Genomic DNA, 21021 nt, shown 5'->3' with positions numbered 1-21021 from the left:
CCGTGACACGGTCTTTGGGTCACTTTGCCCGGTCTTGTTTTAGTAGAAACTCACACACAGCGTATTGCGTCAGTGATGCCTCCAAGGTCTCAACAAAGTTTAATCAGGGGCACAGCGTGTGCGGTTTGGATTAGCGCACAGGCAAGAGATTAAATGCTGTGTTTCCATCACTCTAATTTAATGTAAGTATAGCATGAGCTCACCCTAGAAGAACGCTCTTTTTTTCCAAACAAAGAAATTCATGAGCTCACGTTTGCAGAAGTCATGTGTGCGCCAGCCAACTTCACACTGGAGCCAGAGCGACCAACATAGCTGAGCGAACATGCTTGTTGGGCCTCATCAAGCTGCTATGCAAAAGCAAATTCATGCCATCAAACGCAATTCGGCCAAGTAAGGAAATTGGATGGGACAAAAGCACCCAACTCTGAGGGTCTCTGAGGACCCCCTCCAAATGTGAGCCAGGTGTGGGGTTCAGTCACTGATGCACAACCAATAAGGTTGGTCCACACTGTGACATCACCTAGAATCTTGCAACCACTTATTTATAATACCCTCTCGATAAAATGGCCTCTGGAGTTACAATGCTTAGAGGAGTCATCCATCTATGACTCTCACAGAAGGTGCTGACATGTTGACGTCACACAGCATGGATGCTGATGGGTTGGTGAGTTGCCCTTGAACTTGCCTCATCCCGTCAAAGTGCACTGGCAAGGCAGTGATGTCACCAAGGGGGTGTCATAGATTTAGGAGCGAGGATTCATGACATGATCCATGCAGGTGAGAACTAAAAGGGATCCTTTTAGCAAGCGGCCTGGTGATAAAGAGACTGCATGAGATGGAAAAAATACAAGATAAGATGCAAAACCCGTGTGGGGTAAGAACTTTGTCGAAATGCCCATCTGAGGTTTTCCAATAAGGCCTCGGAGAATGGGATGTGGTCAGATGAGACCAAAATTGGAGCCTGAGAAATGCCGAATATGACCCCAAGAACACCATGGAAGTGTCAGACATGGAAGTAGAACATTCTGCTTCGGGGCCGTTTCCCTGCTAAGGGTACAGGGAGGCTTCGCCACACAAATTGGAATTTATGGTTCAAGAAAAAGCACATGAAGATCTTGTATGGGCCGCGCCATTCTCTGAAACCTTAGTAAAGAGGCGTGAACCATCGGCACAACCCAAGCGACCAAATAGTTTCACTCACGACCCAGTCAAGAAAATCTGTACTGTTCATGTTTTGGTGACAAACTTACAAAATCAGCATTGGATCAAACCATTATTTCCACCATTAAAGAGTTTGTTTTTATTTGCAAACCGGCCGTTTGGTAATATTAGAGATCTTTTCATGGTAAAATCCCATCATTGTGCATTGTGTACTAAAGTATACAGTATGTTGGGTTGGGTGTAATGATACCTTGAAATGAAGAACAAACAGTTTTATTTGCAGACAAGCTAGAGAATGTATCTAGTCATTGCAGGATTTGGACAAGGCAGTGGAAAACTATTTCTTCTGTGGCTTCCTCTCCCTCCCAGGCTGTTAAATACCCAACAGAAGAATGGGAACAAACACGCATTCCCGTTCCATTCTACCGAGTTGGCTGACGACTGCACTGCAAAGTTGCAAGACAAAGTTACGAGATTGGACAGGCAATGGCTGCAGCTTGTTAACTGTCATTCACAAACCCATGCAGGGCACATAATTGTGGTGGTTTAAGACTGCTCCTGATCCGTCTTGGTCACCATAGAGTGGCACCGTAAAGCCACTGTGTCTGCACCGACATAAGCGCACGGGATTGATCAAGGGATTGATTGAGGGAGAGGTGGAGAAGGGACAAATGATTACAAGCTGTGCTCACCCAAGTTTTCACACATGCAAGAACACTTCTTGCTTATTGTTTCGAGTTTACGCCGACCTTTCTTAGGAAGTAACAGCTCTTAGTGAGTCAATGACAGCCTGCAGTCTGCATGGTTCCACCCTTCAGTCTCAAGATGATTCTTGCCTGTAATCTTTGAGCAGGATCACACACATTACTCATGATGCGGGCGCAGTGGGGGCTATTTGTTCTTAGGTCTGTGTAATGGATAAACAACAAGCCAAATAATGATACTTCAATGTCATGATGAGGTTCCCGGTCCCAAGTGATGTCTGAAGTGTGAAGTTACGTACTTATACAAGCAAACCTCAGTTTTCCATTTTTTTTTGGTCTGTATGACTTGCTTGGTTTTTGACAATTTTTTGGGTCAAAATTTTGCCTCGGTTCTCGTACACAGACCAAGTGTAAACTGCGGTAGCCCAAAAGAGTGAACCAACTCCATATTTTACCTTCCTGGAAGCAATGGTGAGGTGTTGGAGGACAATCAAAACTCAGTTTGCCTCGTTTCTCATATACTGTCTTGGTTATCGTACAGTTGCGAGTAACAAACTTGTGTATTTTATCCACGCAGCTCCACACTAATGCAATTCACTTCAGGGCAATTGATAAGAGCTCAGCAGGCATCATGTGAATAGAAAAATCACATACAACAGGAAGTAGGAGAAAATGGCCATGATTGAATGAAGTAATAAATATGTGGCTGGACTACTCCCAGCATTGCTTGTTTACTCGATAACATACCAAACACCAGCTATACTTAGTTTCCACAATACTACCATATCCTGCAAGGCAGCGGTTCGCAAAGTGGGGTACACGTACATCAATTGGCAGAAGGGTGCGTGAATACCTTACACCAAAATTACAAGTGGGCCTGAACGCCTCACTGTGCGAGAACAGCACAGCAGGAAGGAGACAGAGCAGATCATATCAACAAATAAGTACGTCTGAAAGATGGTTTATGTTTTTGAAGTGTGCAGGAGTAGGGGGGTACGCTGTCAAATGTCTGAAGGTTGTACGTGACTGTAGAAAGTTGTGAGAATGTTACACAAACTCGTCTGTTTGCAGCAGCAACAATAAGTTCCATCCTGGCAAAGACGGAAGAAATCAAGGAAGCCAATATTGGTGGTTGCTGCCTGACACTGGTCTCTTTACTAGGAACACAACATTTGAATTACGCTCTGCAACTGTGCTATAATTCACGTTTTGAGTGTATTTTCAGTGATTTCCTAGCAGCAGCCAATCGTGTGTGTGTGTGTGTGCGTCAGATAATGAGTGCTGTCTGCCTCAAGCAACAGCCGGCGGGTTGGTCACATTTCATCCGAGACGGCGCGACTATCAAGACTCAGTGATGTCTCATCACGTGTTCCGTCTTTCCAACCTTGAAGCGTTCTCACCACCAAGAAAAACTAAAGCTGTCAAAAAAAAAAAAAAAAAATTCAGGTTAGTCATTAAAATCTTGGATGGGCAGCATATGCTGCTCATCTTGGCTCTTTTGTCAGCGGGTGAGCTTATGTAACACATCTAACACACACACACACACACAATTTGTCATTTTGGAGTGTTTGTGTAACCGGCTCTTTTATTGGATCCCAAACATCTGTTTCCAGTCTACAGCAATCACATATTGGAAATTTACGCACACCTCAAAATAGAATCCCCACGCTGGATGACCAAATTGTTTGCACCGAGGAGCACACAGTTTACTGTGGTGAAAAGGCAGAGAACATCAATTTTAAACAACAAAGGTCACCACCTTGCTTCCTCTCTTTTGAGGAAACTATGAAATCCTGACCTCAGGACAGGACAGCGCTGGATTAACTTGACGAGCCAAATCCCGTTATACCGTATGATTTCTCACTCTGTCATGGTGATTAGCTTTTGTGACCTTGGTTCACATTTTCGGTGTGAATGACCTTCGCCAGTGTGAAGCCATGGTCACTTTAAATCCTTCGTATTCCGTTTGGAGCAGAAGCATAGGTTTGGACTCCTTTGAATTTCTACCCTCATCTATCATAGCTACCATCAATTCGGGCGTATAAGCCACACGGACCCCAATGGCTTGATGAGCTTGTGACTGCACTTAAAGCTTGTGATTGGCTGCTCCCAAAGAGAGAGCTCTTATTTCAACAATTAGTGAGTAGTTCTTCTGAAGTAAAGCATATGTTGTGAAATTAGCATTTAGCCATAAATTATCACATTGCTGTATAAACAACAGTCTTCAAAGTTTAAGAAAAAGAAATGAAGACAAAAGTGCTACACACTGAGTAGAGAAGATAGATTTTTTTTTTTATGGTTCCCCGATCGATCGGCCAGTATTGGTGGATATCGTTACCTTCCTTTATTATTCATAAATTATTATCTATGACTTTTTCTCATTTGATTACAACTTTTCATCGCTTAATATTTTGACTTTATTGTTGTAATATTACTTCTGATGTTTCAATGTATTTATTTTCATGTTTAATTATATTTAATATTACTTCCTACATTGTCCTTATTTTGCCACAAGCAAATAAAAAACAGCTGCTGGCTGCAAATGGCCTCTTAATCCAGTTTAATCCAGTATATTGGAAGGTATCTCATTGGGTTCTAATGTGCCTCCTCTGACACAGCAGCCAGCACTCTAACAGACCCGCATCATTACACACCTCCTCTCTGCATCACATCCTTAGACAGACACACTCGTGCATACGTTTGAGTAAGCAGGCAAGCACACCCCCTTCTTGTGAGTGTGCAATGCCAAACTCCATATAAGGCCATGCTGGTGATGTCATGGTCCACGGGCTCAGAGAGCACATCCCTTATTGTTTGGTCTGTGTAGGATTGCTACTCAGACGGCCAGTCGGCTGGTGCACAGCAAATCAACTCATGGCAGTGACAAAAGGGGAAGCTTTGCTGCAGGTAGGTAGGCTCGCTTAACTTGGGGGGGACACTGAATTTATCTTCAGTAGCGTATGACTTTCTCACAATATATACATTTTTAAGACATTTGAAAAATGGACTTTTTTCCTTCCAAACCCAAAGTTTGAGAGCAGGAATGTACATCTGTCAAGTCATTCATTTTCTACACCGCTTGCCTGCGTTAGGGTCACGGGTGAACTGGAGCCTATCCCAGCCGACTTCGGACTGGGGCCCAGTCAATCACAGGGCGTACACTTGCTGTTTCTTAATGTATAATATGTTGTATATGAAGTTTACAATTTTCCATATCTGGGTTTCTGGTCCTGTAGGGCATGTACTGCTTTATATTTATGCTCTTTGCAGCTGTATGATGTACATTCATTCAAAGGACACAACATAACTTTACCTCCTTACAAAGACATGATCAGTCCATAATTTCAACCAAAAATCCACATCATTAAAGGCAAAATTAATTTTTATGTAATGGACAGAAGTCAATATTTAATCCTCCTGACTACATAGAGACGGAGAAACCCTTGTTGGCGAGGGCAAAGGTCAGATATTTCTCGTCTTTGGTGACTGGGATTAGCAACTTCAACGCTTTCAGCTCCCTCCACAGATTTCTTTGGGAAGTATGAGACCGTCCTTGCTAGATCATCGTATAATAGAAGCCGCACGGGTGCATTGTGGGCACTGCAGCATCAGTCAGTCCATTCCTAAAGTGTCTTAGCAATGGTGTTCTTGATGTCTGTGCTCCAGCTCCCTTGAGATCATGAACCAGCTCCTCCAGTGACTTTCTAGGCTGATCCATCACCTGACTCCCAATCATCCTTACCCCATGGGGTGGAATCTTACATGATTTGAACATTATTTTTTTTATTTCTTCTAGTTTTTGATTATTGCGCCAGTGGACTCTTCTTGCTGAAGTGAATTTGTGAGCTAGATGGGAACACCATCGCTCTTAGTGGATCAAATACTTATTTCACAAATGGAAATAGAAATATCCTTTATGGGAGATCTTTTGTGTTGCTAATCTGTCTGTTGTAAACCTACCACAAAGATTATGGAATGTTCATGTCTTTGTAAGCGGATATACAGTAGATCCCTGCTTTGGTTAGAGGCTTTCCAGCAAATTTTACTAGTTTTGTCACATATTTGTACATTCTTATAGTGAATGAGATGTGTTTTCTGCAGAGAAAAGGCCCTAATTCAGAGAAAAACTGTCTGTCCAAAAATCAGCCATTGAAAATTGCTTCAAAAAGGACAGCATGGATGTCGTTACGTTAGTTGTACAACGTCTGAGGAGAGAAGTGAGACAAGACACATGGGCTAAAAGGATTACATCATAGCCCGCAGCTGAAGTGTTCCCAGTGTGTCTTTGATGGGGGCGGGGGGAGGGGGAGGGTGGGGATTTCGGCACAATCTCCGCAAAACTGTAATTGCTTTTTGAAAGAAGGGAAATTCCTTTACAAGTATTAAAAAATGTACTGCTGGGGAGGGGTTGGGAGCACAGGAATGACTGTTGCATGCCAGCAGCGTCTCACACAGTGGCCACAGTATCCCATCAGGTGTGCGGATGCAGTATGTGACCCCGTCGACATGGTCTGCACTTAACTTGACGTGAAGAACACCGACATATTTCCAAACACCTCAAATCAAGCATGTCATAACATTCCGGTTTTTACTCATTTGTTTTGTTGTTCATTACGTTTATGACGTGGGTGTTCACAAACACAAATGGAGGTAATGTCTTTTGTTAATGTCAGCCCACCATGCAAAGAAAGAAGACCAGAGAGAAACGCTTTAAAACATTTAACACTTTCTGTGTTTTCTTTTTCAGGTTGAAGCTGTTAATTGATCAGGAAAAGGCCTACCAAGAACGCAAGGACCAAGAGAACAACAAAAAGGTCACAAGTTTAAAAGAAGAGCTGACAAAGGTCAAGTCCTTTGCATTGATGGTCGTGGATGAGCAACAGCGTCTCACAGAGCAGCTGAATCAACAGACAGCAAAGGTCCAGCAGCTGGGCACCAGCACTTCCCAGATTCAAGAGGAGCTGAGCTTGGCCAACGATCACCTTCAGGAAGAAGAGCGCAAGGTATGTCGCCTGGAGGCGGAGTTGCGTGATTGCATCAATCGACACCATCAGGAGCAGGAGGCCATGACGGCCAAGCTGACCAGTGAGGACGCACAGAATCGGCAGCTGCGTCAGAAGTTGTCGACCCTCGGCAGGCAGCTCGACGAGCTGGAGGAGACCAACAAGACACTGCGCAGAGCTGAGGAGGAACTGCAGGAGCTGAAAGACAAAATTAGCCAAGGAGGATGTGGAAACACCAGCCTCATGTCTGAGCTGGAGGAGCTACGGAAAAGAGTGCTTGAAATGGAGGGGAAGGATGAGGAACTGATTCGAATGGAGGACCACTGCAGAGACTTGAACAAGAAACTCGAAAAAGAGGCGGGTCAGAGTTGCACTTTGAAGGCTGAGGTCGATAAGCTTAATCACAGAATTACGGACTTGGAAAAACTGGAGGGTGCGTTCAGCAAGAGTAAACAGGAATGCAGCTCGTTAAAAAGTAACCTTGAGAGGGAAAAGGCTGTGTCAAAGGCTCTTTCCGGCGAGCTGGAAGCCTTGAAAGCTCAAGTTAAAGAGCTTGAGTCTTCTGAGGGTCAGCTGGCAAAAGCAGAGTTGACACTGAAGGAGGACCTCACAAAGTTAAAGACACTAACGGTCATGCTGGTGGATGAGAGGAAGGCCATGGCAGAGAAACTCAAGCAGATGGAAAACAAGGTACAAAACAGCACCGGCAAACTTCAGGCAGAGCAGGATAAGGTGACATCCGTCACCGAGAAGCTCATTGAGGAGAGCAAGAAAGCCTTGAGGTCCAAGGCTGAGCTGGAAGAAAAGATGTGTGGCACCAAGAAGGAGCGGGACGATCTGAAAGCCAAGCTGAGGGCTGAGGAGCAGAAGAGCAACGATTTAGACTCAAAGATCAATATGCTGAAAAAAAGGTTGCAATCGCTAGAAAATATAGAACGAGACTATCTGAGGAGCAAAGTCAAAGACGAGCACATTAAAACACCGACAGCCAACCGCTTCCAACAAGAGGACAACAAAGTCAAAGACTTGACCCAGGAAGTTGAGCGTCTCCGATGCAAGCTGAAGGATATGCGGGTTGCAGAAGGAGACTTGGTAAAAGCAGAGGAGCTGGAATCCCTGGAAAGGAGGTTGGCTAACGAGCAAAAAAAAGCCAAGACGTTGATGGAGGAGCTGGAAGTATCCAGAAAAGAGCTTTCCCAGTACCAGCTGGCTGAGAAAAACGAGTCCACCCAAGACGATGTTTTGTTAAAACGTCTGAAGGACGAGGAGGCCAGGTCAAGTCATTTGGCACAAGAGGTATCCGCTCTCAAAGAGAAGATCCATGACTACATGGGACAAGAGGAGTCCATTTGCCGCATGAAAACAGACCATGCCACCCTGCGACGAAAGATGACCCAACAGGAAGTCCGAAACAAAGAATTAGCCAGGGAGATGGAGACGCTAACACGGGAGCTTGAAAGATATCGAAGATTCAGCAAAAGTCTGCGCCCTGGCCTGAATGGACGGCGGTTTTCGGACTTGCATGTTGCCACCAAAGAGGTCCAGACTGAGCCTCTAGAAATCCCACCTCCCAGCGACAAGACGCCAGTGCCACGAGAAAGTCCTTTGCTGAACGGTAAACTGTGTGACGAGAGCGAGCCTGAGGACGAGGTGATCTACAACAAGGGAGGGAAAAATGTATCCTCCCTAAAGAACAATGTCAATAACCTCAATAACAGCATGAGAAGAATGCCATTTGTAAAATCAAAAGAGGCCCCCCACCTCCTGAACGGAAAATTGCAACCGCGGCCAAGTGGCAACCTCGTTCAGACAGGGGACGTGGTGTTGAGCCACAGTCCCGGTCAGCCGCTTCATATTAAAGTGTCTCCCGAGCATGGACACAACATGGCGACTCTGGAGATCACCAACACTCTTGCAGAGAACACGCCGTCATTCACCAGCACAGCAGTCATCCCCACAACTGGGGGCCCGCCCAAACAGAGAATCACCATCATCCAGAATGCGGCTATTTCCCCGACTGCAAAATGTAAAACCTCCCCGATATCAGACGGACCTCGCTCACCCGATAGGCTGTTCTCTCCTCTCGCCATGTCAACATACTCCAGAGCGCTCACCCCTGACTCTTGTGGCTCTCTGACCCCGGACAGAGCCATGTCCCCAATCCAAATAGTTTCCGTTACGACAGGCACCCCCGACCGCACGCTCTCAGCAGAACCGGTGGAGGTTGTCGGAGGGCACTCCGTATTGCGCGTGACCCCCGAGCGTCAGAATGGTTGGCAGTTACAGCGATCCAACAGCTCCGGGCCAAATGTCATCACCACGGAGGACAACAAAATCCACATCCACTTAGGGAGCCCCTTCATTCAGAGTGTCAGTGCGCCGGTGTTGGCCAAAGGCAGCACTGCAACATCCAAAAGCAACAACAAAGTCACTAGTAGCATCATGATTAAGCCCACCTCCACCCAAACCCAACGGCCATCGCAGATTACAGTAAGTAATGCTTATGACTGACCCCTTCTCCCCTAAGCCTCCATCCCATCACCCAAGACAATCAACCCAAACGTAACCCAACAACCTTGACCCATCTCCATGTGTGTCTCCCTTGCTTCAGAGCAAGCTAGCTTAGACTGGGCTTTCATTTGGGTTGCTTTCCTGCTCCTGTTTGATTTGCATCAATCGGACTAAACAAAGGATTTGAACGTGTGCACGGACTATGTTGCTTTTTCCACTGATGTACCATTACCTATCACATTTTTGGGGTTGTTTCTGAGAATTAAAGTGGTTTTAGTTTGTCATCACCCGCCTCATTTATTCACTGGATGCAGCATGTTTGATGTGAGTGGAATAAAAAATAAGAATAATTGGCCCATTTACACTGTCATTGCTCAATAATTCATATTTACACATTGTGTGTCGTGCTCACGCTCTTGTACTCACACAACTGAGCTATCACACTGCAGGGAACAGTAAGAAAGAAGAATTGAATAGAATTTCACCTAACAAAGTGCTAAAACATAACTGAAGTTTGTTAACCCTCTGTTCACCCGCGATGTGAAAGATAAGTTAAATTACACTTTTTGCAAACACATTTAAGACTAGATTGACACTAAAAGACCAAACCGGAGCATATTACAAGTTCATGATTTTTTCTCTCAAATTAAAGCTGTTTTTTCTATTTCTGTTTTTTTGTTTTCCCAACTATCTTTATGGCCGTAATATTTTGACTTTGTTTCCATAATGTTATGACCAAAATTACAACTTTATTCATTGTGTTTCAGAATATTTCATCTGAAAATCTGACCATTTCAATTCTATGCTGATTTTATTTTTCTTTACAATTTGGCTAAATTATTCTCATAAAATTGAGATTTATTTCTTGTTAAATTACATGTTTTCCCTAAAAAAAAAATCTGTAAAATGTCTACTGTTTTTGACCATTTCTGCTGGTGCTTTTTAAATATAATTGTTCCAATATGTCAACTTTCTTCTTGTAAATTATGACTTTAGTTTTACCCAAACTATTTTCCACCATTGCAGGCCACTTCTTGAAGCAAAATGTTGAGCTACGTCGCAGGGAAATACGAGTTTTAATGTGACGTGGGTGAAGTGAGCTGGTGCTGACAACTGTTGCAGGGAAAAAGCCACCGCAACACGGACCCATGCAGCATGTAGCAATGAGCTGATGATTAAATCAGGCGTTAAACCGAACAAGCAGGAAGCGGTCCAGATGGAGAAACTGGATGCTTGACAGTTCTGGGCAGGAAGTGATGATGCGGGCTAAACAAGATGCTATTCATTAGCGGCAGGCCTGAGAAAGCCTGTGAGCAGCTGGGTCTGCTGTCTGTGACTCACGTTGGATTCAACAGCTGCACTGGCGCTTCCTGAATGGACGGCAGTGCAGCTACGATAAAAAACGCTAATGAAAAACTGACAATGTCACATTGGGACGCACATTTAGACCATAAGGGGTTTCATCCACAACCTAAGAGAGAACAAGAGGCCATGTTTGTACCAACATGTGCAAAGGCTTTTGTCTTATCAAGTGTTTGCTTCCATCTAGAGGTCAATTTTTAGTATTTCATCCTCACCGACCAAAATGGCCGCCTCTGTTGCATGCATGTCTCATCACTGTCTCCTCCTCCAGATACCGCTAGAAGCATTCCGACGCCCGGGGCCGACACGGATCCCCAAACCGAAGGGCTGCACATCTCTGAAAGGGCCGGGCACCAACTGGGCCATGCAGAACAGGAGCGGGTCCCTGCACGCTCCTCTCAGCGCAGGCAAAGGCCAGGCCGGACACACGGCTGCAGCACACAGCAACAACAATCCAAACCTGGCTAACCGCAGGCTCTAAAGTCAGAGATCAATGACACCGCTAACATGAAAAGGTCATTTGGCATTTCTAGAAATCAGAGTACTGTACTAGAAAGATTACTTGCTAAACTAGAATCCTGACAATTTAGAGACAAAACTTGACTTTGTTTAGACCGATAAACAGCAATAATGTACATACATGTGTAAAGCTGATGGGTTAATGTGCTGCTTCACACGGTTAACTAAGTCTTTTTTTTCTTCTGGTTCAATAAAGATTTTTTATACCTTGAACACACACGTCTCTATGCATCATGAAGAGATTGCATTCTGCAGCAGAATTAGCTAAAAGCTAAATATGTCCTGAAATGCAGTCACCTCTGGATATCCATGTGAAGTTAAACTAGCAGGTTTATTCGGTGATAAGGTAGGCAGATGCGAAGTGCGTCTTGGCCTCAAGGGGGCGTCAAAAGCAGGGAAGGATCAAAACTACAGTAGTTGTTACTGATGTCTCGTTCAGAGAAAACAGTGTCGTAAGAAAAAATATTCACTACTTTAATTATAAAATTGGGAACTCGGGTTTATACTTTAATCCTTCTTGGGGGTCAGGGTGAAGGCGCACCAAGGGTTCGTGTATCAGGTCATCGCCAGGGCCGTCTGCATGGTGCTCCTCAGCATGCACAGGAAGTGCTCCATCTCCTCTTCGTTTTCTGTGGCACACACCCACGACCGACACGGACCCTCCAAAACAAAGGCGTGGCTCACATCTGCACGGGAAGTAAGACAGGTGTCAACAAAGGAGAGCAGCAGCGTTGAATGACGGAATCTTTGCCTGATCACTTACAGCGCGAGTGTGAGAGCTTTCTCACAGCCAGGCTGGTGAGCTCTACAGAAGCCATGAACGTGTGCATGCTCCTGTGTGCCACCGTGAAAGGTGTGTGTCGCTTTTGCCTCCGTGTCATCACCAATGCATCAGTGAACAGGAAGAGGCCAATGTCTGCCACATGCTCGTAGGTCCTACGACATGTGGGTGTGCAACATTAGCATCTGCAGCAAAGGTGTTCCTCCATTCTATTGGCTATCATTATGCTGCATGTCACCACCTGAGGGACTCTGGTATGTCTTCATTGGGGCTCTGGACCATCGCAGCATCCTGAGTGGTTACCAGCTGCCGACTTCCCTCCCTGAGACTCTAAAACACACAGAATAAGAAAAAATAAAACTACTTGTGTGAACAAATACTCCTAAGAGACAGAAACGTAGTTTTACTGGACAGCCTTGTATCATCCTTTGGGTGTCCTCCAGGAGCCCATCTCGTTCGCAGTTGCGCTTCAACTGGAATGAGGCAAAACATCTTTGTGAGGTTGCTCCACATAATCACGTAATCTTCTCCCCCCCACCACTGTTTTGCTTCTATGTTTGTTTGTTTGTCTGGGTTCAAACAACTTGAAAAGTTCTGAATGGATTTCGATGATGTTTATTTGCAGAAATTGTTGTAAATGTAATGTGGGAGAACTAATTAGATTTTGGGGGTGATCCAAAATGGTGCATGGTGCGAGTGCTTTTCCAGTTTAACCTTTTGTATGAACTGCATGTATCGCTGCAACGTGTCCCGGGCGGAGGAGAGGTATATGTGATCAGGGTGACTGGTGTGTGTGTGCACAGTCAAAGCCTGCAGCAGAGTTGAGTACTCCTGGATCCTCCACACCGGACACAGCAACAGCTCCTGCAGACTACAGGACAGAGGCACACACACATAAGCAGAATTACGCACACACACAATGTGTCATCGTCACGGTCACCTCAACATGTGTGTTGTCAGAGTTCTGTCAGTTCTCTTCAGGAAAGCTCGGAATGCTGGTTTGGATTCCCTGCACTGAGACAGACACACACACACACACACACACACACACAGTACAAATGATTATGTGATCGCTCAATTGTAATCTGATGCATGTTCAAATGAAATAAAACCATTACCATTACAATACAATGGAAAATGTTGCAATGCCAAGTCTGTTTGCCATGTACTGTATCATCCAACATACAAATGTTTTCCATTTCTGCTGTTTCTTTTTTCCCTAAAGTTACTTTAGGAAACTTTACTTACAACTTTACTTAAATTATTTTTCCTTGTAATACTGTAAAATTACAACTTTTCTTTTGAGATTTTTCTCTTAATATTTTGACTTTATTCTTGTAAAACTGCATTTTTTTTTTGTCTTGTTAGATTATATCTTTAGAATGTGCCGCGGGCCACCAATGGCCTCTCTGCCACACTTTGAACCAGGGGCGTCACTAGACCTGATAGTACTGGGGTACACCTGGGGCACAAAGAATTCATGAGAGCACGCAAAGTGTGCAAGAGAATTCAACACTTACTTATCATCGAAGAACATAAATAGATCTTTAAACTATTTAAATCATATCAGACTATGTTGTTGTCTAGATCTTTGATTAACCACCTGAAATGGACTGCACTAATGCATTTAGCCTGCTTGTGCACTTTACTCTAGACTTCTAAACCATTACAAAAGCATGGCAAAAAATGGCAATGAATTACCATACTAAGTAGTATGTGCCTTAGACTTAAAACTCTGCAGTGATTTTTTTTATTGGTGACATTTTTACTGGGGCACTGCAGATCAATACTGGGGCTCGTGCCCCAGTGAAATCTGTCTGGCAACGCCGCTACTTTGGGCATCCCTGGTGTATGTGTAATATGTCTTATGTTCTCTTCTGTCTTCTATACTGGGTAATTCCAGTCTAAAGGTGACTATAGGGCTGTTATTTCATGTCAAGAGGACTCTAATAACGTTAAAAACAACGTTACCTTGTCGATGGTGCTGAGAGCAGTTGTATAGTTGTTGAGGTAGTTTGTATACACTCTGAGCTGTGTGCACAATTCCAGGCACACATCCCCAACACACTGCTCTGCACCCCAGTGCTGCAGCCTGTTTTCTAAATCTGCCTGGAAGCGCCTGCAACACGCAGCCACACAAAACGTTCACAGAGACAAACAAAACAATGAAGCAAAGCTTTTCATTCTGTGTACCTGTTGAGGTCCAGTATTTGTGCGATGGGGCTCAGCACTACATGCACATCAGCAGAACTAAGAATGGCTCTGTTGGAGTTGAGGGCTGCTGTGAGAGGCTCCTGGTATGCCTTTTAAGACAGAGAATGAAGGGACATGAAGGGACATGCACCTTTCCACTCTGGTTGTATACATGAAATGCAGTCTAGAGTGATGCTCTCAAGAGGAAGGCACCTTCACCAGAGCTTCCAGTCTGCTGATGTACAGACGTTCACTGTGATGTAACTCTCTGGCAACGACACCTCTCCAGTCCGACTGCACCTGAAATCAGATGTGAGGTAAAGATGGAGACATGGCTGTTCTCTGCTGGAGGGGGCAACACAACACACACACCTGAGGAGGTGCCCGCATCACAGAGACATCATCTGTTTGGTTCGCATGCTTCCAGCTTTTCAGAAAGGTGGCGAGAAACTCCAAATGTCTCGTCTGAGAATGAAAGTACATGTGTACACGTGTGTCCTTACACCAGTAAGTTGATTATTGTAGGAAGTAGTCCTGCTCACATCTTCCTGTTTGCTGAGAGCAGTGAGTCCCTCTGTGAGTGCCTGGGTCAGGTCTTCAGATAGACAAAGATCCTCAAGACCAACTTTCTCCCACAGAGAATGACCTGGAAAATCAATAGAGGTTAAAAAAAAGCAGAGGATACACAAAGAAACGCAAAACGCTCACCCAGAGCTCGACACCGGGATTGAAGGCTGGCCTCCTGCAGATGAGGCTCCAAGCATCTTCTCATTTCGCCCAAAGCCTCCTCCATCCACAGGGTTTGTCTGCACCAGCCCTGCAGGACTTGCACACTGACGTACTGAAGCGCCAGGCCTCCTGGTTGCAGGTCGGAGAGTCCACTGGCTCCGATGCTACCATCAGACCACTCACTCAGGACTGAGGAGTGGAAAAGAGAGTTTGCATTTCATGTTCTTATACTGTCTTTCAGTGGACTCCTGCACATCCACCATTCAGCCAATCTGTGGCTACGAGACTCACTATTCTGGAAACTTCCTGTGGCGAGACCCATTGGTGCCCAAACCTTCAGACCCGTCAGAGTGGCGAGCGTCTTCATGAGCGCCACTCCTGAGGCTGATTGAAACAAGCAGCTTAGAACCAGAGTTGTAATCAAGCATTGTAACAAAATCACCCACTCGATGCCGCAATTGGCGAAAAGATGTCAATCCCACCCCCTTGTTCCGCGGGGGCCATCAGGATGCACAGTTTTTCCCAGAATTCCCTGTGAGATGGAGTCAGCAGGGTTTTGTCTGACAGGCAGCTGTCTGTAAGGAGGAAAGTGGAACAGAAAACAATGAAAATACATTGATCATGATATATTGATCATGAAACATCATCGATTCTCACTGTGAAAAAGGTGGATTCCCTCCGTTCCTCCAGGAGCTAACAGGCCCAGTCTTTGAACCGTGCGCCCAGACACTGCCCTCTCCACCTGGGACAACAGCGCAGAGAGGGTCCCTCTGTGGTCGTAGAGAACCACAACCACTTCCGGCATGGTGCCGCTCAGCACCAGCTGAATTGCATGCGATGAGGAAGTAAAGTAACCATTGGAACGTTTTTTTCAATTTCCACCTTTATCACATCTTGCAATTACCTCATAGGCAGGGATTCTATTGGAGATCAGCAGCAAGCGGACCCCAGGATGGGGTGGAGGACCTTGAAGCCGTGCAGGTGTAGAGGTGAAGGTGGACAGTTGGCCGCTGGCTCTGCACCGAAACAGCAACTGTTCAAATCTTGAGGATATGAGGGGCGCATATTAGTATATTTGGTATGCTGCACGCATACCAAATTTCTTTCTTTAATCATCACATGCTTAAGCAGAAAAGAGCCTTTCCAAAATGTTGTCTTAATAGAACGAAGAACTGAAGAACTATTTATGTTGTAGTTGCAAATCGCTGACCTGCTCGACGTCACGACTCTATCTGAGCACAGTCCTCTGCTTTTGCTCGGACAGAAGTCAGGAGGTGCAGAGGTTGTGAGGGACCAGGAAGTTCTGCTTTGGAGGCTACCCCCTCCAGGTTTCCCCAACTTTGTGCTGCTGCTCCAGGCTTCCCTGGTGGCTAGTGATGTTCCTGCAGAAAATGGAAAATATTTGCTACCATGTTCCATTAGTTGCTTTTTTCCCAACTGTACTCACTCTTCTTCTCTTGAATCGTCTCTCTGATAATTTGCCTGACCATCCTCTCTTTCAGTCTCTCCTCCACTTCTTCTGCCAGCTCGTCAAACGGTTGGTTGAGAGTCCCGTACTGTTGTGCTGCTTCGCGGGGGGTCAGCCGGTCCAGTGTGTTCACGCAGGTGATGTAGTGGTTCTTCCAGGCACCGAACTCCTTTTCTCCAGGTGTGTAGGGAAGGAACCAGCCTTGCCGCATGCAGCGGCCAGCCCAGAGACAGTCCTAAGGGGCGTTTGATCCAAGTCAAGGATCATACACAATTTAGGATCCTGCACTTTAAACCGTTTCACCTGTTCAGACAAAAATCTCCAGTGCCAGCTGACTTGGGCAGCAAAGCATAGGTCCAGAGGGGACAGGAAGGACATGATGTAAAGCGACAGGAAGCGGGGCAACACCGCTGTTAAATCCACTTGAGTCACCGGAAGTGTTTCAATCAGCAGATCTCTACAGTACCTGCTCAGATATTTTAGATATTTGGGTAGCTGGCGATCTGCTGCGTGAATTTCACAGGTTTTACCTGAGCTGAGGCTTGGTGCAGCGAGTGAGCAGAGAATGCAACAAGTGTTTCCTCTGTCCGTCTGTCCACAGGTCAAACCAGTGCAGCACCAGAGTGGTCCTCTCCTCAAACAACTGCAAGCAAACATTTGGTACAACTGCACCTTATCATCTATCCCAGCTAGACGGCTGTGTAGAGTCTTTAGGAAAAGCATACTGTGGTGTGAAAGAATTTCATTTCAAAATGGCATTTATGTTCAGTTGTGGTGTCATTGACAGTGACTAATATTTTAATTAGTTGGATGATCAGAAACATTTCGGTGTGACAAACATGCAAAAAAATTCTAATATTTAATAACTTTCTTAACTTCTTCACGTCCAAGATTATCATACATGAGAGCTAATATGTGTCACTTGGAGACCTTCTGACCTGCTTGTTGCTGGTCTGATTCATCAGCGGCGTCCAGCAGCTGAAGCGCGTGTCCGAGGGCCGGCGGCGCGTGTCCTGGTCGGGCCCACCGAGCTTCCACAGTTTCACCGAGTCAAGCTTGGCGTTCGGGTTGTTTTCCATGGATGACGCCGTCGAAGAAGCGGAGTGCAGTTCTGATTAAATCAACGGAATAGAGCTGATCCCCGATCTAGTTTCCAAATGATGAGGTGCCAGGGTTAACATGGTTACGCATCAACACATTCCTGTACAGATAATCGGCGCCCCCTGTAGGCAGTATCCGCGAAATTACATCAGGTCCACACATTTTTGGTTTGTATTACTAGTGACGGTCAGCCAATGAGCCAAACAATCGTCCCTATTTTCTTCTCACATCTTTGACTTTCACATTCTGAATTAATATGGGAAAATGTTCAAGGTTCCCATTTGTTGAACACTCGTATGGTGTGGTGCCCGGCTTTAACCACAAGGGGGAGCTGAGAGACTGCCTAATAAAATCCGATTATTACATTGTAGTCTAAATTATGTTAACCCAAACCGAGCAGGAAGAATCTTTTGTCAATAATAACAGTGTATTCACTGCATACGTTGGGGTGATCCAAACTTCTTTCACCAAGGAGCACAGGACCTTTTTTCCCCTACATTGTCCAATAATGTGCTGCTGGCCAATAAAAACACAAGAGCAGCTTTAAATGCACACCTTTGGCATGCCAACATGGAGTGAATGTGACCACCAACATTATAAAGTCAGTGTGACTGATCGTAGCCGCTTTGCCATAGTTAGCACAGTGTCTGTAATCAATAGCAGCAAAGTTTCTTACCAAGAAGCAGACGGATGTTTCTGAAGTAATATTTCGGGACCAAGTTATCCACATTTTTATTGGCAAATCAATCAAAAATAAAATCATCATGCATGCTTAAACCTTTCATTATGTAAAAAGAATCCCAGCCAAATGATGCCTGAGACGACAATCACAGAAGTCACAAGTGCAACAGAATTATTACAAAAAATGATTTCGATAAGGCATAGTCATGAAGTCAACTTTTTTTTGGCTCTGCAACAATAAAATTTAACAAATGAGTTCAATTACACACTGATTGGCCTGGAAGTTAGAAGAAGTAATATGAATATAAAGTGCAACAGAGTGCTGTGCATCTGTCGTGGAGTCATTAAATCACTCTGGGTGCTGTAGAGCCCCCCCTACGAGATGCCGTGCTGGTGATCAGTCAAGACAGGATGGTAAAGAAGCGTATTAGTGACTAAACTACTGGCATGTGGATGTTTAGTAAGATAAGGTTGGCGTCATCCGCATCGGAATTTGCTTTTGCATCTCGCCGACAAATAGCCGGTAGTGGGGGGGGCAGTCACATGCTGGCGGGCCTGGGGGTCTCTTGGCAGTCGGTCAAGTTTAGTTTCTGGCTGGAAAAGCAAGTTAAAGTAGAAAACAAGCACAGGTCTTTCCCTTGAACGGAACAAAAGTGTTTTGTCTCTCAGGTGAGGTCAGAGAAGGATACATAGAAGAACTGAGCTCCTCCAGCTGAAAAGGGAAAATACAACTTTAAACATGGAGCGTTTAATTCATTGTGCCAAGAATGTACTCCACAATATTGGCCCCCAACCTTTTGAGGCCCATGCACTGGCTAGTTTCTACAAACCTCCAACAGATCAGGACTAATCTAATGCCATCATCATTGACCGACATATGAAACAAACTGTCAGGTAAGTATGGTTTGTTATTGCATTTTATAGGCATGTGAGTCAGACCTTCATCGTCTCTGTCCTGTACAGGAAGAGGCGATCACCCCTTCCCTTGCATATGTGGTGCCCTATATTAACTACCATTTCAGCATGAATAGTCAGAATAATCATTTATATTTCATTTTGCTTTCTTGTCCACACTGGACAGTTGTGATCGCCATCTTTGACCCCAAAGTGATGTCAGCGTAAGATAAATTGATTGTACATTGTGAAATAAAAGAAACCATAATCCATATGCCAAGAGTGTTCATATTTTTTCCAGCGAGGGCCACATACAGAAAATAAAAGCAAGGCAAAAGCCATTTTGATATTTTGCAGATATGCTAAGTACTTCTTTAAAGTTCAAAAACTCCAGCCCAGATATCGGTGAAAATGTGTATTATTAGTATGAACTTCAGGCTTTGTTTTTTTAATTACCCTCCCGGGCTGCACTTCTGACACCCCCGCCATGTACAATTATATGAAAATTGGACACTGCAGATGGTCAGAGACCCCTGTTGTATGAGATTATTAGAACAAGCTTTGGACAATGCTAACTCCACCAACAGATGTGCATGCAGAAAACATATTACATATTAATGAAACAAATATTATGACTGTAGTTACTGTTTCAACATGTCATGTTGTTATGGCTGCTGAGGAAATGGCCTTACGTTCAACAGCAACTTATCCATGTTGGTGTCTCGGGCTGTTTTCCTCTGGTCCTCTGGCATCTCATCCGCTTCGCCATAAAGGTCAAAGTGCAAGCGAGCCAGCTTTTCCTGCATCTCCCGCACATGCTCCATCTGCCCAATGGAGCACTCGTTACCTGGGACACAAATAAACGTTTACAAACACCTTATGATATACTAAATCAACAAAAACAGCCAGCCCACCAAAAGCTTGGAGTTTCCCCGAGTGGAAATCATTGAGGAGGCTGAGGAGCCCATTCTCCATCTCCTGTACGTCAGAGACGTCAGTCAGGAATGAGTGTTGGATGCTGGGGGCAGCCTGGTTCTGGTTCGGGGTAGGGCGGACGCCCGAACCTGGCTGATATTTTGGTTTGTCTCGAACTCCCCTGAAAAAGACCATCTTACAGTATTTTCCAAATAATCTTTGAAATGATGAGTTGAGCCCACTGCTTCTGATACCTTCTATTCTTGCTCCTCTGGTTGGAATGCTGCCCCATTCCATGGCTGAAGCCTCCATGCTTCGCCCCGGTGGAAGTGCTGTTTTTCCGGCCAGAACCGCCCGTGGGTGGCGTGGATGTCGCTGTCGCCGCGGCGGGGGTCGTGGGGGTCCTGGTGCTCTTTCTCTTCAGCTTCCGCTCCTCCATGTCGGCAGGCCTCGGTACCCTTCGGCTAGCAGGGCCGAAAGCACATCAAGACAAATGGACACAACACTCTGGCTCCGAGCTCCCCCGATTATACACGACTCATGTTAGCTCGTTTGCTAGCTAAACTTTAGAGTCACGTAACTTACGCAGCACAAACGTATGTACATAGCGCAATCAAAATTGTAATAAATAAAATGATCGGTTGCTGTCTCTGCTCTGGTCGTACATCTACACGAGGGGAACAATCCCTTTTAAAACACTAAAGACGCAGAGATCAATACCAGCCAGTGCAGTCAGTGGCCACCTCGGAACACTTCCTGTTTTTGTGAAAGACGCAACAGACCCACTATTCAGGGCCGCATTCCAAATCTGTTTAAACAAGCACTTGAATTCATATGAATACTTTGAAGACAAACTCACACTTTTATAGTTTTGATACAAAATCATAAAACAATACACACATCATAGCAATTAGCATAAAGTGCTACATAAAGTTATGATTCTGGCTAAAAGTGCAAACAACAAGACGCGGATTTGAAAACGAGGATGCCGTGCAAGAA

The 21021-nt window shown here is 45.0% G+C and overlaps 3 protein-coding genes across 5 annotated transcripts in view; 1 reads left to right on the top strand and 2 right to left on the bottom strand.

The window, feature by feature from the left end:
- filip1l (filamin A interacting protein 1-like) overlaps positions 1-11441 on the top strand; it is a 30436-nt gene extending 18995 nt beyond the window's left edge. The window contains exons 1-3 of one of the 2 annotated variants that reach the window (XM_058052042.2): positions 4399-4772; positions 6613-9358; positions 11013-11441. In XM_058052042.2, the coding sequence (XP_057908025.2) occupies positions 6728-9358; positions 11013-11222 (2841 nt within the window). In that variant the 5' untranslated portion in view covers positions 4399-4772; positions 6613-6727 and the 3' untranslated portion in view covers positions 11223-11441. Of the gene's footprint in view, positions 1-4398; positions 4773-6612; positions 9359-11012 lie in introns of those variants that run through there. The other variant, XM_058052041.2, reaches the window with a different exon arrangement.
- A 271-nt stretch (positions 11442-11712) lies between these two features.
- ect2l (epithelial cell transforming 2 like) lies at positions 11713-18100 on the bottom strand. The gene is given in 20 exon segments (XM_078796817.1): positions 11713-11946; positions 12024-12196; positions 12283-12371; positions 12449-12514; positions 12756-12912; positions 12982-13055; positions 14013-14160; positions 14235-14344; positions 14448-14699; positions 14777-14880; positions 14943-15152; positions 15255-15347; positions 15410-15538; positions 15621-15786; positions 15868-15979; positions 16174-16345; positions 16411-16666; positions 16735-16897; positions 16962-17074; positions 17370-18100. Coding segments are annotated over 20 exon segments (2859 nt in total). The 5' UTR covers positions 17511-18100; the 3' UTR covers positions 11713-11815.
- A 139-nt stretch (positions 18101-18239) lies between these two features.
- Positions 18240-20805, bottom strand: ccdc28a (coiled-coil domain containing 28A). 2 transcript variants are annotated; one of them, XM_058052309.2, is made up of 5 exons: positions 20277-20800; positions 20022-20203; positions 19800-19954; positions 18903-18925; positions 18240-18807 (listed from the first exon to the last, which is right to left on the bottom strand). In XM_058052309.2, the coding sequence occupies exons 1-5, from the start codon at positions 20459-20461 to the stop codon at positions 18753-18755; spliced, it is 600 nt and encodes a 199-aa protein (XP_057908292.2). In that variant the 5' UTR covers positions 20462-20800; the 3' UTR covers positions 18240-18752. The 2 variants fall into 2 exon arrangements, with proteins under 2 accessions (XP_057908292.2, XP_057908291.2); XM_058052308.2 differs by having other exon boundaries at positions 18240-18925; positions 20277-20805.
- Positions 20806-21021: the final 216 nt, after the last annotated feature.

The sequence above is a fragment of the Doryrhamphus excisus genome, linkage group LG15, assembly GCF_037039965.1.
Source record: "Doryrhamphus excisus strain RoL-2023G ecotype Guam linkage group LG15, RoL_Dexc_Guam_v1.1, whole genome shotgun sequence".
Classification (NCBI taxonomy): Eukaryota; Metazoa; Chordata; class Actinopteri; order Syngnathiformes; family Syngnathidae; genus Doryrhamphus; species Doryrhamphus excisus.
The sequence above is the reverse complement of the archived record's forward strand: the minus strand, read 5'-3'. Positions and strand labels throughout refer to the sequence as shown.